Source organism: Drosophila navojoa, chromosome X (assembly GCF_054131105.1).
Source record: "Drosophila navojoa isolate 15081-1374.11 chromosome X, UAZ_NAV_1.0, whole genome shotgun sequence".
NCBI lineage: Eukaryota > Metazoa > Arthropoda > Insecta > Diptera > Drosophilidae > Drosophila > Drosophila navojoa.
This window is the reverse complement of record NC_142895.1, coordinates 20,500,744-20,516,053: the sequence shown is the minus strand read 5'-3', so window position 1 is coordinate 20,516,053 and position 15,310 is coordinate 20,500,744. Positions and strand designations below refer to the sequence as shown.

Here is a 15,310-nt window from a genome sequence, read left to right as displayed (position 1 = left end):
TATATATATATATACATATATATATATACATACACGTTCTGTTCGAGTACTAGTAATTACAGCCTTTTGAATATAGGTATATATGTATATACCGACAAAATGAATGATTTAGCTGCGGACAAATCACATATGTATTTACAATTTTGTTAACAATTCGAAATATACACTAGAAATTGTAAAATAGACAAAAAACCTCTAATTGGCATATATATATAATTTTTTTTTTATAAATAGAACTTTACAAATATCAATGTCTGTTTGAAATAATGAATATCAGCATTTTTGGATCCTGACGATAATTGTCCAGAAGTCTGCGATTCGTTGTAATGCAAATTTTCGGTGATTCAGTATCGTTGACCAATTGTGATACTAGATGAACAAGTCCGTGTAGGTATACGTGTACGTATAAGTGCACATGTATGTGTACGTGTGCACAGTATAATTATCTATTGCTATATACATAGGATGGGATAGGTTTCTATATTCTAAGTGTAAAAACTAGGCTTATTCCTTATTGCACTTACAGCACTACAACCACTTTGGAGGCGGACACCTGTTGGTCAGTTACATCGGGAATATTCGCGGCGGTGCGACGGCCCGCCGCCACGGCATTGGCACGATCGGGGCTGGAGTTTGTGCCGGTGGTATTGCTAGTGGTGGTCACTGGCGTCTCCTTGTTGTGGACACGCAAATGGCTATTAAGGCGCTTTTTGGTTGGGAATGCCTTCATGCATTTGTCGCACTTGAACGGCTTCTCACCGGAGTGTAAGCGCACGTGGGCATTCAGGTTACTGGTGAAGGTAAAGGCGCGTCCGCAGATTGGACATTTGTGCGGCTTTTCGCCGGAATGCACCAGCATGTGCTTTTTATAGCCGGACTTCTGGGACAGTCCAACACCGCAGATTTCGCAGGTGAACGCCTTCTCGCCCGTATGGCTGACCTTGTGCTGCCGCAGGGACGACGAATCATAGTACGCCTTATCGCACAAGTCACACGCATAGGGACGCTCGCCGGTGTGCGTCAGCTTGTGCCGGCGCAGGTGATCGAAGGCCGCATAGCTGCGTCCGCACTGATCGCACTTATATGGCTTGTCCTCGGCGTGCGTGCGCATGTGAGCCGCCAGGCTGGATGTGGTGCGATAGAAGCGAGCACAGACCAAACATTGATGCGGTTTGGCATTGGTATGGGTCAGCATGTGCTCCTTGTGATTGCGCAAGTGCTTCAGCTTCTTGCCGCACATCTCGCACGTGTAGAGCTTCTCATCCACATGGGAGCGCATATGTTGATTGAGGCGGCATTGCTGGCGGAATGCTTTGTTGCACACATGACAAACGTGAGGTAGTACCTCGACTGGCGGTCCAGTAACAACCGGAATGGAGAGCCGAGAATCGGAGTCTTCCATAAATTCTTCTCCCTCCTCGCTATCAGCAGCTATCTAGAAGTTATCAATATAGTTACATTTAAAATAAATAGTATGAGTGTTTGATTACCAAATGCTCCTCACGCTCGATATCCAGAATATCCTCAGCTTCGACTTCGCCAATTACCTCATCGATGGGCTCCTCGCCTGTGATCATGACCATTTGGTCGTCTAGCATTTGGATTTGCATTTGCTCGCTGACCGTTTCCATGGGCGGGGAGTCTATAATTTCGATGTCATCTTCGTCCTCCACCTGCGAGTCGTATTCGGTTTTAATTGTCACATATTCTATGTCAGCCGCATGGAACTCATTGATTGGCTCGATAGCATCTTCCGTCTCTGTTTGGGCACCAACCTCTTCTTCGGCATCTACGCAAACGTCATCGACGACAAATTCCTCATGTTCCGGCTCCTGCTCACTGTACGTTTCGACAAGCGCTGCAACTTCGTGCAAACTGGAGTCCTGTTTGCCTACATCCGGTACAGTATCCTCGTTCAGCACTTCAATCATCACATACTCCTGGTTGCTACCGCTGGTATTGGCATTGTTGTCCACCTCCTCGAGACCCAGGCGCAACAGCTCATCGGAGTCAATAACCATGCGCTTGAAGTTGAACGCCTGCTCCAGCAGCTGCAGGCAATGCATGCAAATGTGTTGGGGCATTGCAGCTCCATCTTGCGGCTCGAATGACAGGCTGGAGCAGAATTGCAGCATATTAGCCAGTGTAGTGCTGCCCTCCGGTCCAATTTCAATCTCATCTTGCAGCGATTTGTATTGTTTACATGCACGCGTGCATGTGCGACAATTGAGAACCACGCCTGGCTTGGTGCCGTTCATCATTTTCGCTTGGCACCGCACAAGTTTAGTTCGCTTTAAAAACTAATCTCGACTGGTGTTGTCACCGTTTACAAATGCAATGTAAAGCGCCGATTTTAATGCGCAACTTCTTTTCTATTTGCCATTCGCGTGTTCTATTCGCTCGACTTTAATAAAAACATACAAATTGTATTGGTATATGCAGTCAGTCACACAGTATCGTTTGATTCAAAATGGCGTCCGCAGTAGACGATTGTCGCAAGCGTAAGCAAAGAAGAAGAAAAAGACCATGACAAACAGTGCTGGTAAACAGCGCAAAGCATTTATAAATAGCTTGCTCAAATTTGTACCATGTACTTGGCAATTGGTATTTATTGATATTTACAAGTCAAAAGAATAATTATTGTGATGTACAAAGCTGGTTATGGGCACACTCTTTACTTCTGGCAATGAATGTTTAGTAATTTGCGTTTCAGCTTTTTTTTTAGAAACTGAAATGGAACGCTGCGCCCGTCTGCAAGTAGAAGCAAACCGATTCGCAATTGAAAATTTCGTTATTTTTATTCAAAGTGAATGGCGCTTTAAACTTACCGAAATTGCGCAAGTTTTCTTTTTTTAATTTTCACTTGTTGACTTATCTTACGCACACGAAACTTAAGCTCTCTTAGCATTCGTCGAAGCCGATGCTGTTCCAAATATTGCTTCTGACACACACCACGGGCCAGTAATAGGTCCTTATCCAACTTCTGCTCTTCCTTTTCCTGCATCATTATTATAATCAAATCAATCAATATTGCCCAAAGCAATTATGAATATTATGCTTTCCCACCTTTTTTAATATGAATTTTTCCAAATTCCTAAAGTTTGCTCTCTGGAACGAGTCGATGAGATCGTGCTGCAGGCCGTCGTGCCATGGTGCTGGGTGGAACATGCCCTTGAGATTTGATGGCAACGCATTGTTTACCTGGCGGCCACGCACCATCTTTTGGCAAATCGGGCACACATAGGTGGGTGCATCACCGGGAATACGACCCAAGCTGGCCGTAACGCATTTCTCACATATAACGTGTTGACATGCTAGCAAGAATATTACAGCTTTTTCATTAACATAATGCTCAAAACAAGAATTGCAGTGAATCCATATTTTTTTCGCCTTGGTCGCATCAATGTTGACTGTGGATTTCGCGGAATTCTCTGCTATCATATCTTCAATTTTAATAATACATTTGTACTTTCATCAAACGATTAAAACTGCACCTCTTTAGTAACGGGTCTTTGTATTTGCCACTCACATTTCAGCGTTGACTTGGAATGGTAAAAATCAGCTGTGCGGAGGACCATAACATAGCAACAGTAACTTCACTTACGCTTGGTATGCAGCTTAACGTTTTCAATTGCGATTTCATTTTGCAGTCAAGCATAAACTTCTATGTAAACATATGTATATTTGAAACCATAAATATTTGATAGAAAAGAAAACAATCAATCTTTCACTGACGCAGTCTAAAATGAGCTGTCGCTTAAGCTGAGCTTTGTATATAGAAGTCACTTTCGGCGTCCAGTTTCGAGTGATCAGCCTACTAAGCATTCGTGGTTAAATTTGATACGCAAGCACACGCACACTCACACACAACACACTCATAAGTAGACAGAATGTTTGGCTTTGTAAAGTGCCTTTCAAAATACCGCCTTGCGTTCTTTCTAATAATTATAGCCGTTCTTGGGAAAGTTTACCAGAAAGATATAGTGCAGCTCTTGCAAATAGGGGCTGCGCGATATTTACATAGCGCCACCAACGAGCGAACGGAAAGTGTTCCTGTTAAGTTCTCGGAGACACACGACAATATCTTCACGGCGGAGCAGCTGTCCACATTCAACGGGGAGAATGGAGCACCCATCTATTTGTCACTGCTCGGTGCTGTGTTTGATGTCAGTCGCGGCATAAAGCATTATGGACCTGGCTGCAGTTACAACTTCTTTGTTGGCCGGGATGCATCCGTCTCTTTTGTGAGCGGTGAGTTCGAGCACTACGATCCGGCAACGGCGGATGATGTGCTCAGCTTGAAGGGCAACGACTTGATTGAGCTAGCCAAGTGGCAGCAATTCTACGAGAAGGAGTACACCTATAAGGGCAAGCTAATTGGGCGCTTCTATGACGAAACGGGTCAGCCGACGGTCTACCATAAAAAATTTCTGGTACTGCTGGACGAGGCAAAGATAGCCAAGGCGCAAGTTGACGAGCTGCGTAATCGATATCCAGGCTGCAATATCGAGTGGTCCGAGGCGAAGGGCACTCGCGTCTGGTGCACCACAACGAGCGGCGATGGCAAGGAGCGCGAGTGGTCTGGGTATCCCCGCAAGCTATATAACCGGGACAACAAGAACTTCCACTGCGCTTGCGTACCCGAGGCGGAACTAAGCGATCCCATGTTCAAGCCCTACGACAATTGTGAAGATCGGTCGACTGAATGTTTCTATCGGGTCTAAAATGAAATACAGTAACTCATATGCTAAAGAAGCTATTACAAGTTTGATGTAAATTGATTCCAATTGTCAGTCGTCATAAATATGTGTACATATGCATATCACTGTAGTGGGAGCGAGGCTGGGTTTTTATTCTATTTGGAAACCGAGTCGAAATCTGTAATAATCATATAGCCTTTTGTATATACGTAATAAATACACACTTTTTGTATAAACAGTTTCTCATTCATTTAGAATAGATCTTTATCATTTGCTTTTGTTACTGTATAGAAATCTAATGCCAATTCGCTAAAAAAAATTGAAATTGTGTTTGATCTTTGAGCTTGTAAATTCAGTGTTTATGTGAATCTATATATCTATATACAAAAGAAAAAATCCATTCGAATTTTGCACTAGTATTACAAAGAGGAAAGAAAATATTTAGATTTGTGCATTTTTTTTTGTGATATGGCAGCTTGGGCGTAAAATTTCCGTTTCGATTGGAACAATCGACAATCAACGCAACACGTAAAAAAAACCAACAAAAACAAAAACAAAAAATTTCTTGAAAAATCTAACGATAGTTCAACTTTCGACATTCTCATGAGGATTTTCAAATAAAATACAAAATTTTACGTGAAATTAGAAGAACAAACCAATTTTCGGGAATTTTGTCCGTCATTGAACAGCTGCCAGTGGAGTGCACGCAGTGTGACCGTTCACTGGTCCGATCAAAGTCGTTCTACTGCAAATAAATTGCGCGTTTGCTTGCAGAGCTTATGATATAATGTCGCGTACGTTGAGCCAATTATTTGGACGATGCCTTTTGGGCCAGTCCTACGTGAAGCCCATGCAGGCGAATAGTATGTTGAGAAATCTGCTTAGTCCGCAGCCAATGCAATCGGCGTGCGGTGGACGCATTGCATCCTATTCGAAACGAAACGGTCCACCACCGGATGCAGGCGAACCCTTCAAAACCGTGTCCAAATCACGCGGCGTTGACGATGGTAAGTGGACGTGATGAATAGTGTGTGTCTAGCAATTGAGATTTGCATTAAATTCATTCGACAGACGATCTCAACAGTCTGGAGGAGGAACCCAATTGGGAACTGACTTCGCAACGCCACAATCGCTTCTATTTACCAAATGCCACAGGTCCCGCCTGGCAGGGCGATACATCTACAGTTGGCCTATTGGAGCCGCTGGCAAATCTAGTCAATTTCTTCAAGGACGTGAACGTAGACAAGTCACGCTTAGAATTCTCATGCTGCCAGTGTCCGGTGTTGATACGTGATTCAATTTTCGAGCTCTTCCCAGTGCGTGCCATCGGCCAAAAAGACTATGCCATTACACTTCTAACATTGAGCTACGAAGGCGACATTGAAAAAGGTGCAGCAAAGGTGAGCATCTGTCGCAGCCACAGCCATTGTCCATAATAATAATAATGGTCTTCTTACAGTTTGTGCTCGCTGCCAGGGAAATCAGCGACCGTTTACTCTCGTTGGGCTATTGGGCAGACTTTCTAAACCCATTCAGTGGCAGGCCATACTTTTTACCTAGAGACGCCTCAATATTGTACAAACAAGACTATCGCTTTCGTGGCCTTAATATGCGACTATCCAATCACAACGACTGCGTCCTCATTGCTGCCGAGGAGAACGATAGCGTTTACTTCTCGGGCACCATATTCTGCACAGCGCCCAATAACTACAGTCTGCTTGTGGAGCTGCTTGCGCCGGCAGAGTTTAAAATTCGATTCGAAGATGTGCCCCAATGACGCAGTGGAAAGCGACATATAAAAATATCCGTTTTGTAGTACAATTTCAGTTTAGCCGACAATGAATGGCCCGCCCCCATACAGCTCAGCTGAGGCCGGCCAGCGACAGATAAGCAACATAGGATGACAAGTCCATAGCCGTTCTCATTGGTGACGATGTCTTTAAATGTCAAGTTTTTGTTCCTTGTCACAAATAATTGTGTACAAACTATTTACACCCTCATAAGTTTGTAATACACACACGAATTCAAATACATATATGTACTTGCGTATATATGTATATGTATATGTATATATGAAATATATATGTATATGTATACATGTATAAGATACATATATATAACTATATACGAATGAGCTACTTATTTCTCTAAGTGATGGCCACTTGATTGCAGTGTCGTTCGATGTCCTTCAGCCGATTGACCAGCGACTGCAGCTCCTCGGCATTGCACACGAACTCCACGTCGGTGACCCGCTCACCGCTACTCTGGCGATAGTGACCCAAATTGATGTTGAAATGTGGCACACCGCTGCTGCGGTCCGACGTCGAGGACTTCACGTCGCACACGATGCGCCATTGCACGTCGGTGATGTGCGGGAAATTGTGGCCCAACTGCAATTGGCGCAGTACCAGATCCTTTCGATTGTCCTCATAGACCCGGGTTAGTTCATCCACGGCACTGGCATTCAGGTCCAGTGCTTCCAGTTGCTGCCGCAGCGTAATACTGCTCCAGCCGTGCTTGGTGGCGACAGAGTAGAGCGTGACTACAGCATATTCGCTCTGTTTGGCGCTGGCTGCGTTCGTTGCGTATATTTCGGGCACTGGTGCTATAACTGTTACCATACGAATTGTTTATGCGATATACATTTGGATTAAGCAATATTTAGCTGCATACTTGCATCTGGATGGAGCGTCAACTTCAGAGAGTTGGCAATTAGTGTTTTACTGATGACCGCTGATAATGTGGTACCCAAGTTCTTGAGACCGGCAATCACGGTCGCCGATAGCAATCCATTATTATCATCTGTGGGGTCATTTGATGGGCTTGAGCACTGTGCTTCGGTGGCCATTAACAATTTGTGAGCTGATGCATAGAGGCCAAACAAATATCAAACAGCTGTGAATATGCCATTCACAGCGAACTGCCGCTTGATGCACGTGTGTATGTAGGTGAAGGTTATTAAACGAGGCTACCACCAGGCATTGCTTGGAGATGCAGCACACTCTCTGAAAGTGTGACGTCACAGTGTGAAGTTAGCAAGCCGTTTGCTTAACCTTGTATTCGTGATGCGGGTCAATCAAAATATTTCACTCTGACCTTGTCAAACAATTTAAGCTTAATTTGACCTAATTATTATTTATATGCATATAATTTGTTGTTAATTCAATTATAATAAATATGAGCAAACACGGATTAAAATAAATTGTCATGTTTACTTTACTGAGATCAAGTCTATAGATGGCGCTATTTTTTATATTTAAATGTCAACGAAAAAGAGCGAGAAAGAGAGAGAGAGAGAGAGAGAGAGAGAGAGCGCGCAAGAACGAAAGAAGGACAATGAGAGGATGGGGGACATCGAATTGCGAGATTGAGTGCGAGAGAGAGAGAGATGGAGATAATGAGAAACAGAGAAAGAACATGATTTATGAGTAAAATATGAATATTGATTATAATATTTATTCGATCTTATAAATTGTTTTCAGTGTTAAATAAAATATATAACTTAATTAATAAATTCAATTCTTATATTTTGCTAATTTTCTTTACTTTATTGATATACGTTTTGAATTTTTTAGTTGACAAACATAATGATCGGAATATTCTATTACAGTAAATGAATATTATTATTTTGTTTAATTATTGACATTGGCTTAGCGCATGCGTGTAGAATGTCTTGTCCTTATCGTCGATTCCTCGCTTAATAACGTGCGGTATTTTCTTGGGCACCATGCTAGAAAGTGAAGGAATTTAGAAATCGGAAATCGAAGGTAATAAACAGAAGTCTTATCACTAAGTGCGTCCACTTACGTGATGCAGTCAATGATGGGACAGACGGAGACACAGAGGGTGCAGCCGGTGCAGTCGTCGTTGACATGCGGCAAGTGGGTGTCCTTATCGAATTCAATTGCCTGATAGCCGGAGTCGGCACACGTCATATAGCACTTGCCACAGTTGATGCACATGTCCTAATGCACAGGAATACACAAACATATATTATGAGGTTAACATGTAGATATATCGAAGCACTCACATCATTGATAAGGGCCACCTTCTGCTGCTTGTTGTCGAGGCTCTTGTAGGGGCCGATGCGTGGCAGGGCCGCACCAATGACGTCTGTTATCTTGGGCGCCGGCTTGATGACAGCGCCAGTGTTGGAGGTATCGACGGTCGTCCGTTCGGCATCCCACAGGGCGCCCTTCTCCTTGCGCAATTCGGCCAATTTGATGTCGCGCTGCTGCTGGTAGGGGCCAAAGAAGCCCAGCGTCTGGTTGCCACTGCCGGTCAGGTGGATCACCGGCTTGCCCTTCTGGTGCACTGGCGTTGGCGGCGACTGGCCGTCCCAGAAGGCGCCGTTAATTGGCGGCGGATTGGCCTTCAGGTAGAGCAGCGCCTTCAAGCTGGTGCAATAGTCTTCGATGAGCGTAAAGTCCTGATTCTGTACGGACGAGCAAACCTGCAGAACCGTAGCGCCCGCCTGGATAAACTGCAACGCCACCTCGCCGGAATCAATGCCGCCGATGCCCAGTATAACAAAGTCCTTTGGCAACGCCCTCGCTATCTCTGAAATGGCGCGCAGTGCCATGGGACGCGTGGCATTGCCGGAGACACCGCCGTACGTGGTGCGCTGCTCTTTGCCAATCGCCGGCCAGGCTGTTCCATCCGCCTTCAGGCTCATCAGACCCTGCACCGTATTGATGGCCGAGCCACCGTTGGCACCGCCGCGATGTGCTGCCTTGGCAATGGACACAATGTCCGTAATGTTTGGCGTCAGCTTGATGAAGAAGGGAATTTTGACGGCCTTGCGCACCCAGCGCGAGATATCCTCCACCAGTCTGGGCTCCTGGCCGCAGGCCAGCCCCATGCCGCTCTCACCCATACCATGCGGACAGGACAGATTCAGCTCGAGAGCATCGGCGCCCGATTGCTCGGCCCTGGTGGCCAGCTCCGTCCAATCCGCCTCATTGTAGCCGCACATGATGCTCGCTATGATGATCTTCTCGGGAAAATCGCGCTTCAGCTCGCCAATCGAGCGCAGCCAGTACTCGGCTCGCTTCTCCGAGATTAGCTCGATGTTGAGGAAGCAGCCCTGCTGCGGCCCGTACCTGTAGCCGGACGTGGTGCCGCGCACAATACGCGGCGACACATTTGTGACCATGTCTTTGTCCAGGCCAAATGTCTTCGTCACTACGAAGCCCCAGCCCTGTTCGAAACTGCGGCGTATCATCGCTGCGCTGGTGGTGGGCGGTGCCGAGGCCAGGCCGAAGGGATTCTCGAACTTCAGGCCGCACATCTCGACGGAAATGTCCACGCTGTCGATGTCCGTATAGAAGAGCGGCAGGGCGGCGGGTGTGTCCAGGGGCAGACCCTGCAGCTGGCAGTGGATGCTCCAGGCGGCGACTTTGCCATCGTTCACCGACTCCACGGTGGTATTGGCCACGCCGGCCAGATCACCGCCCAGGAAGACCTGCGGCACGCTGCTCTGCATGGTTTGGCGATCCACCACGGGCAAGCTACCACGGAATTCCAGCGGCGACAGCGCCTCTTTAACGTCCGCATCCTGCAGACCCGAACCGAAGGCAGAGATGACAAAGTTGGCCTTAAGGCGCACAGTCTGCTCCTCATCCTCTATCCATTCGTCCTGCTCGTTCTGCTCGGTACGGCAGAATTCCATGCCCGTGATCTGGCCGTCCTTCACAATGACCTTGCGCGGACTCAGATACGGCATCAGCTCACAGCGCTCCTCACGCGCCAAGTCCACCTCCTCGGGCACGGCCCGTATGCCGGTCGAGCCCTTCCGGAAGACAACGAACACACGACGCGCTCCACAGCGCAGCGCCGAGGTAGCGCAATCGAACGCCGTGTCGCCGGCACCGAGGACAATCACATTGCCGTAGAGCTTGGGCAGCGCCTGGGCCGATTTGCAGGCGCACAGACCTGGCTTCGAGCCGTCCGAGACCAAGGGCAAAAAGTTCTTGGACGTGAAGAAGCCCGACTGAGTGCTCAAACCCTTGAAAATCGGATCGATCTTTGGCTCTGGCAGTCCAATGCCCACGAAGACGGCATCGTGGCCGGAAGAGAGTAGGCCCTGAAATTTTATTTTATTTATTTAATGGATTTTGAGATACGGATGTTGTGTGAGATACGGATGTTGTATGTGGGAGAATTAAGTAATTTGCAGATATTCACTACGTGTTGGCATTGGAGTTGAAGCTGTTTTGTTGTGAAGGTGTCGCTATTGCGAAATGGGCAAATAGGAGCAGGTGTTTTGTTGAAAAAACAGCAGTTAATTTGAATGCAATTAGTTGAAATTAGGTAGAGTTTAGTCCAATTTAAGTTTTAATTATGAGTAGTTCACATGAACAGATGTTTCAAATTTGCATAAAGCTCAGATGGTAAAGACAATATCTACATACATGTACATATCTATTTAAAAATGTATTTATTTTTTTTTTTTCTAAGACAAAAAGGTAGAAGAAACTCACTGACAAAACTACAAAAACTACATGACTACTTTACTACTATTTTTTGGGTATATCTGTATAATTTTATACTAGTATTCTAATATACATGTATGTTGTATGTATAATATTTCCTGAATAATACAATAGCAAAAATAAACAGCCGTTAAAATTCATCCCGCCTCAGCAGCTCTAGCTCCTGTTGAATGTTCAGTGAAAGCTTTCGGATATTTGAAGCTGCGCTTTGCATGTGTGGAGCTTTTGGCTAGCAGCTTTTTAGTAGCAAAAGCTTAGCTCTCCAGGGAGAGCAATGCACGAGCAGTCACTCATACACATGCACAGCAAAAGGAAGCAAACTCACACACACACGTAGATATGTATAATATGTATATACAAAATGCAGCACTTGCGATTTATACGTGTGTGCTTGATGTGAATCAAGTACGTGAGACTCTCTCACACACACATCTGCAGATACACCGCGTCTGCTTCCTGCTTCGGGCAGTGTATTTGTTATTAATCGTGATTAGATTCTAGGAACTAAGCTTTTCGTAGTCCGTTTATCTATGAGCCATATATCAATATGTTGTCTAAGGCCTTTATGCAATGCTTGTAGTTAAGTAATTTAAACTATCGATACTTATACGAAGTATAATTAGACATGGAAAGATTAAGATATAGATATGTACACACATACTATGTTATTTTCGTCGAAATAACCGTAGGAACACTATAGGCAGAGTCGTATAACCGAATTCTACAGTATATGCATATGTGTGTACATACATGTATTCATGTAAGGATATTTGTATGTTTATATGCATTGATATCAAGCTGATGTATCTCCTAAAATAGCCAAGATCAGAATATATGTATGTATGTACATACTGTAGTGTATAGAAGTGTACCCATGAAATAGCTTTCATTTTATTCAAAATTAATATATGTAGAGCACTTAAGACATTGCTTATTCATTTCCCTGTATCTCTATACTACTCTTCATCCTAACTTAATCTTTATCATCTATCTACCAAGAGAATGGATAATAAATTTTCATGGAAGATCTTTTCATAACTTGTAAGATTTAGATTCTAAAAGCTGAATGTCTCTATGTGCTCTATCTTAAGAGGAAACTGTGAATTGTCTGCTACGATAGTATCTATGTATCTGTAGCTTGATGTATCTATGAAATACATATACATATATTTGTATATGTATATGCATAGCAACTGTAACTCACCTGAATGGTCAAGTCCTTGGTGCTAAGGGAACGCTGCATTTCGAACTTAACGCCCACATCCTTGACCAGATCAATCTCGAAATTGACCACATCGATGGGCAGACGGTACTGTGGTATCTCGGCAGCGCTGAGGCCGCCCAGATAGCTGCGACGTTCATAGATGGTGACGTCGTCGTAGCCCAATCGGGCCAGGAATGTGGCGCACGATAACGAGGCAGGTCCGCCGCCGATCAGAGCGATCTTCTTGTTCGGCTGTGGCAGCGGCTTCAGATTCGGCGCTCGGCGCTGGTGCACGCCCATCTGCTTGAACACCTCGGTGGCGAACTGCTGCAGGCCGCCAATGTTGATGGGGCCCGCCTCGGAGGCCTGCAGGTTGCAGCCGCCGACGCACAGATCGCTGGTGGGACAGACCATGCCGCAGGTCAGCCCCAGCGGATTGTCCGAGAAGATGGCCTTGGCGGCGCCATAGAAATTCTTGTTGGCAATGGACGTGATGAAGCTCTTGATGTCCAGCTGCGTGGGACAGGACTTCTGGCAGGGCGCATCGGCGCACTTGAGGCAGCGTGCTGCCTCCTCTAGGGCGCCACGCTCCGACAGGGTCGTGTGCTTGATATCCTCAAAGTTGTTGGCCAATGTGGTGCAGGGCACCGCCAGGTGGTCGGCATTGCGCTTCCAGTGCTTCTTGTTCTCCTTGGTCTGCTTAGTGGGCACCACGCTGCACTGCGTCTTGACGCGCGGATTCAGCGCCAACAGATCCTGCACACACACACACACAAGTCTCAAGAGTCTCAATAAGTGCCCCCAATACGGAAATTCTAGCGACCTACCTCAATGTCGGGCGTGTCTTTGCTTAGCAATGCCGGCGGACTCATCTTGATTGAAGATTGCCTGATTCGTTTCCTTCCTTTTCTCACTTAACTGTGCAATGCTTGGCTGCGAATATAGTTTCAGAGATACATATATGATATAGAGCTATGTATGTATGTACATACACACATACTTCTTGTTTGGTCTTGAAACTGAAACTGATCTAATCGCAACGCAGGGGTCTTATGCTTGATATGTCATATTCAAGCTCACACACACACATACGTCCAGTATATAGCAAATTATTATATATTATGTATGTGTATATATTGCTTGGGCCCTTCTTATCAAGCGGGCATGGTTCGATGCCGCACACTCGAAAGATTAGGTTAGTTAACAGCTTCGAGTCGCCGAACGGGTCGCTTGCCAACCAATTGTTGTATCTATGCGTATATATAGCTACAGCTACAGTTAGTGCGTGCTATTACAATCTACACAAGACCCATATATGTATAATGCTACAGATACCCAGCATAATATATATATATACATACATATGTGTGTTTCTATACTATATATATTGTTTTTAATCATATATGTTTTCTACGTATTACATTATCATCTTAGAAGGGAGGCAACACGTCATTGAAAAAAATGCGAGTTCAGGGTATAGATAATCTTTCTTAATTGACAAACAAAAAATTATAATAATTTCCTCATCTTTGAATGGTACAATTTAGTAAAATTAAATGCAAATCAATTATAAAGTAGTTAATGCATTATTTTTATCTTATATATAGTTTTGCAGATTTAGACAATGAGTATGTTCAGTTCCTTTCTCAGTAGTCTTTGCTGGTATTTTATATTTTCGCTGTAATACTTCAATACTACTTTCTTAACTTTCACGCGCCCAAGCACTTTAAATTCTCACCATTGATTGCTATTGATTAATAACTAGATATTTATAGTAGACATCATTGCCAATTGATAGCTACAAAGATCTATTACAAGACAAATTTCAATTACGAAAGTCTATGCAGAAACTACTCTGAGACGCCCTACCAAATAAGATCTGCATGAAAAAGCAAATATGGAACTAGTCCGGCGACAGGTTTAAGCTCCTAAAGCGCAAGCTTAAGGCACATTTGATAACCTTTATATAGTTTATATAGTTTTTTTTTTCTATATACTTTGTATATAAATAGAATTTCCTAAATCAAAACAATTTGTATATTTAAATTGAACTATTTGCGTGTTCATTATAGTGTCAGTTGACTGTATGGACACCACTAATATACTAAGACCTGTTCTGGGCGCACACGCCCCCCTACGTCGTCGTCGCGCCTAGTATGCGGAATCTTTTTATCAGCTGACATCTATTATTATTTGGAATTCCAGTTTAATTTTCGTCGTTTATAATTCTCCAATAGATTGCGCACACACAAAATTCACATATGCAAATGCGAAGAATATTCTAATATGCTCCATACACCGGTCGAAATGTAGCTCTAACTATTCTGGTTTATGTCGCATATTAATTGAGTTGGTTATTTCTTGATTTCTTTGGTTTTTGTTTAAGTTTTAATTTTTTGTTTTTTTGTTTTTCTTTTGTCTTTTGGGCGGTGTCATTCAATTGAATTAAATTAGAACAAACCTATTTCGCGCTGTTGAACAACTCGCTCCGCTGATAGCTTCTGTTGATTTTGATCCGCTGATTACAACACGGCGCTCGCTCATTCACTCACTCGTTGTGAATGAAAGACGAAAACAAAAAAAAAATTGTATTTGATTTGGGTTTGGCGCGAGTGGGAATAGAAAAAAAAAAACAGAAATCGGTCTTCACACTGGAAACGCACAATTCCAAATGGTTTTTTGCTTGTGAAAATATTTGCTTAAAAACAAACAGAACGCGGCGGTCAGCGGCGTCGACGTCGACGTCGCCGTCGACGTCGCCGTCGCCGTCAGTATTAGCGTTGACTTCGCCGCTGACCGAGCGAAGCCCATATTGCAGCTACATACACATACACTGGCATTGCACTCACATAAAGAAGCTTTAATAAAGCTTCCAGTGATGTGCGCTTCAGTAGGGTAAAAGCACACGCGAA

General features: G+C 44.4%; 6 protein-coding genes across 7 annotated transcripts; 2 read left to right on the top strand and 4 right to left on the bottom strand.

Moving 5' to 3' along the window:
* Positions 1-410: 410 nt before the first annotated feature.
* Positions 411-2,472, bottom strand: dwg (deformed wings). Of its 2 annotated transcripts, XM_018108796.3 has the most exons (3): positions 1,776-2,472; positions 1,491-1,673; positions 411-1,435 (listed from the first exon to the last, which is right to left on the bottom strand). In XM_018108796.3, exons 1-3 carry the CDS (start codon positions 2,259-2,261, stop codon positions 521-523), a joined length of 1,584 nt encoding a protein of 527 aa, XP_017964285.1. In that variant the 5' UTR covers positions 2,262-2,472; the 3' UTR covers positions 411-520. The 2 variants fall into 2 exon arrangements, with proteins under 2 accessions (XP_017964285.1, XP_017964283.1); XM_018108794.3 differs by having other exon boundaries at positions 1,491-2,471.
* A 119-nt stretch (positions 2,473-2,591) lies between these two features.
* Positions 2,592-3,594, bottom strand: vilya (Ring finger protein vilya). The gene is made up of 3 exons (XM_018108806.3): positions 3,067-3,594; positions 2,829-2,998; positions 2,592-2,751 (listed from the first exon to the last, which is right to left on the bottom strand). The coding sequence occupies exons 1-3, from the start codon at positions 3,439-3,441 to the stop codon at positions 2,619-2,621; spliced, it is 678 nt and encodes a 225-aa protein (XP_017964295.1). The 5' UTR covers positions 3,442-3,594; the 3' UTR covers positions 2,592-2,618.
* A 5-nt stretch (positions 3,595-3,599) lies between these two features.
* LOC108656608 (neuferricin homolog) lies at positions 3,600-5,289 on the top strand. The gene has a single exon (XM_018108805.2). The coding sequence runs from the start codon at positions 3,891-3,893 to the stop codon at positions 4,722-4,724; it is 834 nt and encodes a 277-aa protein (XP_017964294.1). The 5' UTR covers positions 3,600-3,890; the 3' UTR covers positions 4,725-5,289.
* On the top strand, positions 5,217-6,716 carry LOC108656606 (cobalamin trafficking protein CblD). The gene is made up of 3 exons (XM_018108803.3): positions 5,217-5,707; positions 5,772-6,100; positions 6,160-6,716. The coding sequence occupies exons 1-3, from the start codon at positions 5,488-5,490 to the stop codon at positions 6,475-6,477; spliced, it is 867 nt and encodes a 288-aa protein (XP_017964292.1). The 5' UTR covers positions 5,217-5,487; the 3' UTR covers positions 6,478-6,716.
* On the bottom strand, positions 6,717-7,640 carry LOC108656613 (COMM domain-containing protein 3). The gene is made up of 2 exons (XM_018108814.3): positions 7,374-7,640; positions 6,717-7,311 (listed from the first exon to the last, which is right to left on the bottom strand). Exons 1-2 carry the CDS (start codon positions 7,546-7,548, stop codon positions 6,848-6,850), a joined length of 639 nt encoding a protein of 212 aa, XP_017964303.1. The 5' UTR covers positions 7,549-7,640; the 3' UTR covers positions 6,717-6,847.
* Positions 7,641-8,206: 566 nt separating this feature from the next.
* su(r) (dihydropyrimidine dehydrogenase su(r)) lies at positions 8,207-15,119 on the bottom strand. The gene is made up of 6 exons (XM_018108791.3): positions 14,860-15,119; positions 13,226-13,331; positions 12,399-13,154; positions 8,731-10,785; positions 8,508-8,665; positions 8,207-8,430 (listed from the first exon to the last, which is right to left on the bottom strand). The coding sequence occupies exons 2-6, from the start codon at positions 13,268-13,270 to the stop codon at positions 8,337-8,339; spliced, it is 3,108 nt and encodes a 1,035-aa protein (XP_017964280.1). The 5' UTR covers positions 13,271-13,331; positions 14,860-15,119; the 3' UTR covers positions 8,207-8,336.
* Between the last annotated feature and the right edge of the window lie 191 nt (positions 15,120-15,310).

What these genes read in the sequence shown, in the direction of transcription:
- dwg (XM_018108794.3), bottom strand. Translation starts at nt 2,261, where the DNA reads ATGATGAACGGCACCAAGCCAGGCGTGGTTCTCAATTGTCGCACATGC. An exon ending in TCGAGCGTGAGGAGCATTTG is followed by an intron (nt 1,436 to 1,490) that starts GTAATCAAACAC and finishes GATAACTTCTAG; the next exon opens with ATAGCTGCTGATAGCGAGGA.
- vilya (XM_018108806.3), bottom strand. Translation starts at nt 3,441, where the DNA reads ATGATAGCAGAGAATTCCGCGAAATCCACAGTCAACATTGATGCGACC. An exon ending in AAAAATTCATATTAAAAAAG is followed by an intron (nt 2,999 to 3,066) that starts GTGGGAAAGCAT and finishes ATAATGATGCAG; the next exon opens with GAAAAGGAAGAGCAGAAGTT. An exon ending in AGAAAACTTGCGCAATTTCG is followed by an intron (nt 2,752 to 2,828) that starts GTAAGTTTAAAG and finishes TTCTACTTGCAG; the next exon opens with ACGGGCGCAGCGTTCCATTT.
- LOC108656608 (XM_018108805.2), top strand. Translation starts at nt 3,891, where the DNA reads ATGTTTGGCTTTGTAAAGTGCCTTTCAAAATACCGCCTTGCGTTCTTT.
- LOC108656606 (XM_018108803.3), top strand. Translation starts at nt 5,488, where the DNA reads ATGTCGCGTACGTTGAGCCAATTATTTGGACGATGCCTTTTGGGCCAG. An exon ending in ATCACGCGGCGTTGACGATG is followed by an intron (nt 5,708 to 5,771) that starts GTAAGTGGACGT and finishes TTCATTCGACAG; the next exon opens with ACGATCTCAACAGTCTGGAG. An exon ending in TTGAAAAAGGTGCAGCAAAG is followed by an intron (nt 6,101 to 6,159) that starts GTGAGCATCTGT and finishes GTCTTCTTACAG; the next exon opens with TTTGTGCTCGCTGCCAGGGA.
- LOC108656613 (XM_018108814.3), bottom strand. Translation starts at nt 7,548, where the DNA reads ATGGCCACCGAAGCACAGTGCTCAAGCCCATCAAATGACCCCACAGAT. An exon ending in GACGCTCCATCCAGATGCAA is followed by an intron (nt 7,312 to 7,373) that starts GTATGCAGCTAA and finishes GTATGGTAACAG; the next exon opens with TTATAGCACCAGTGCCCGAA.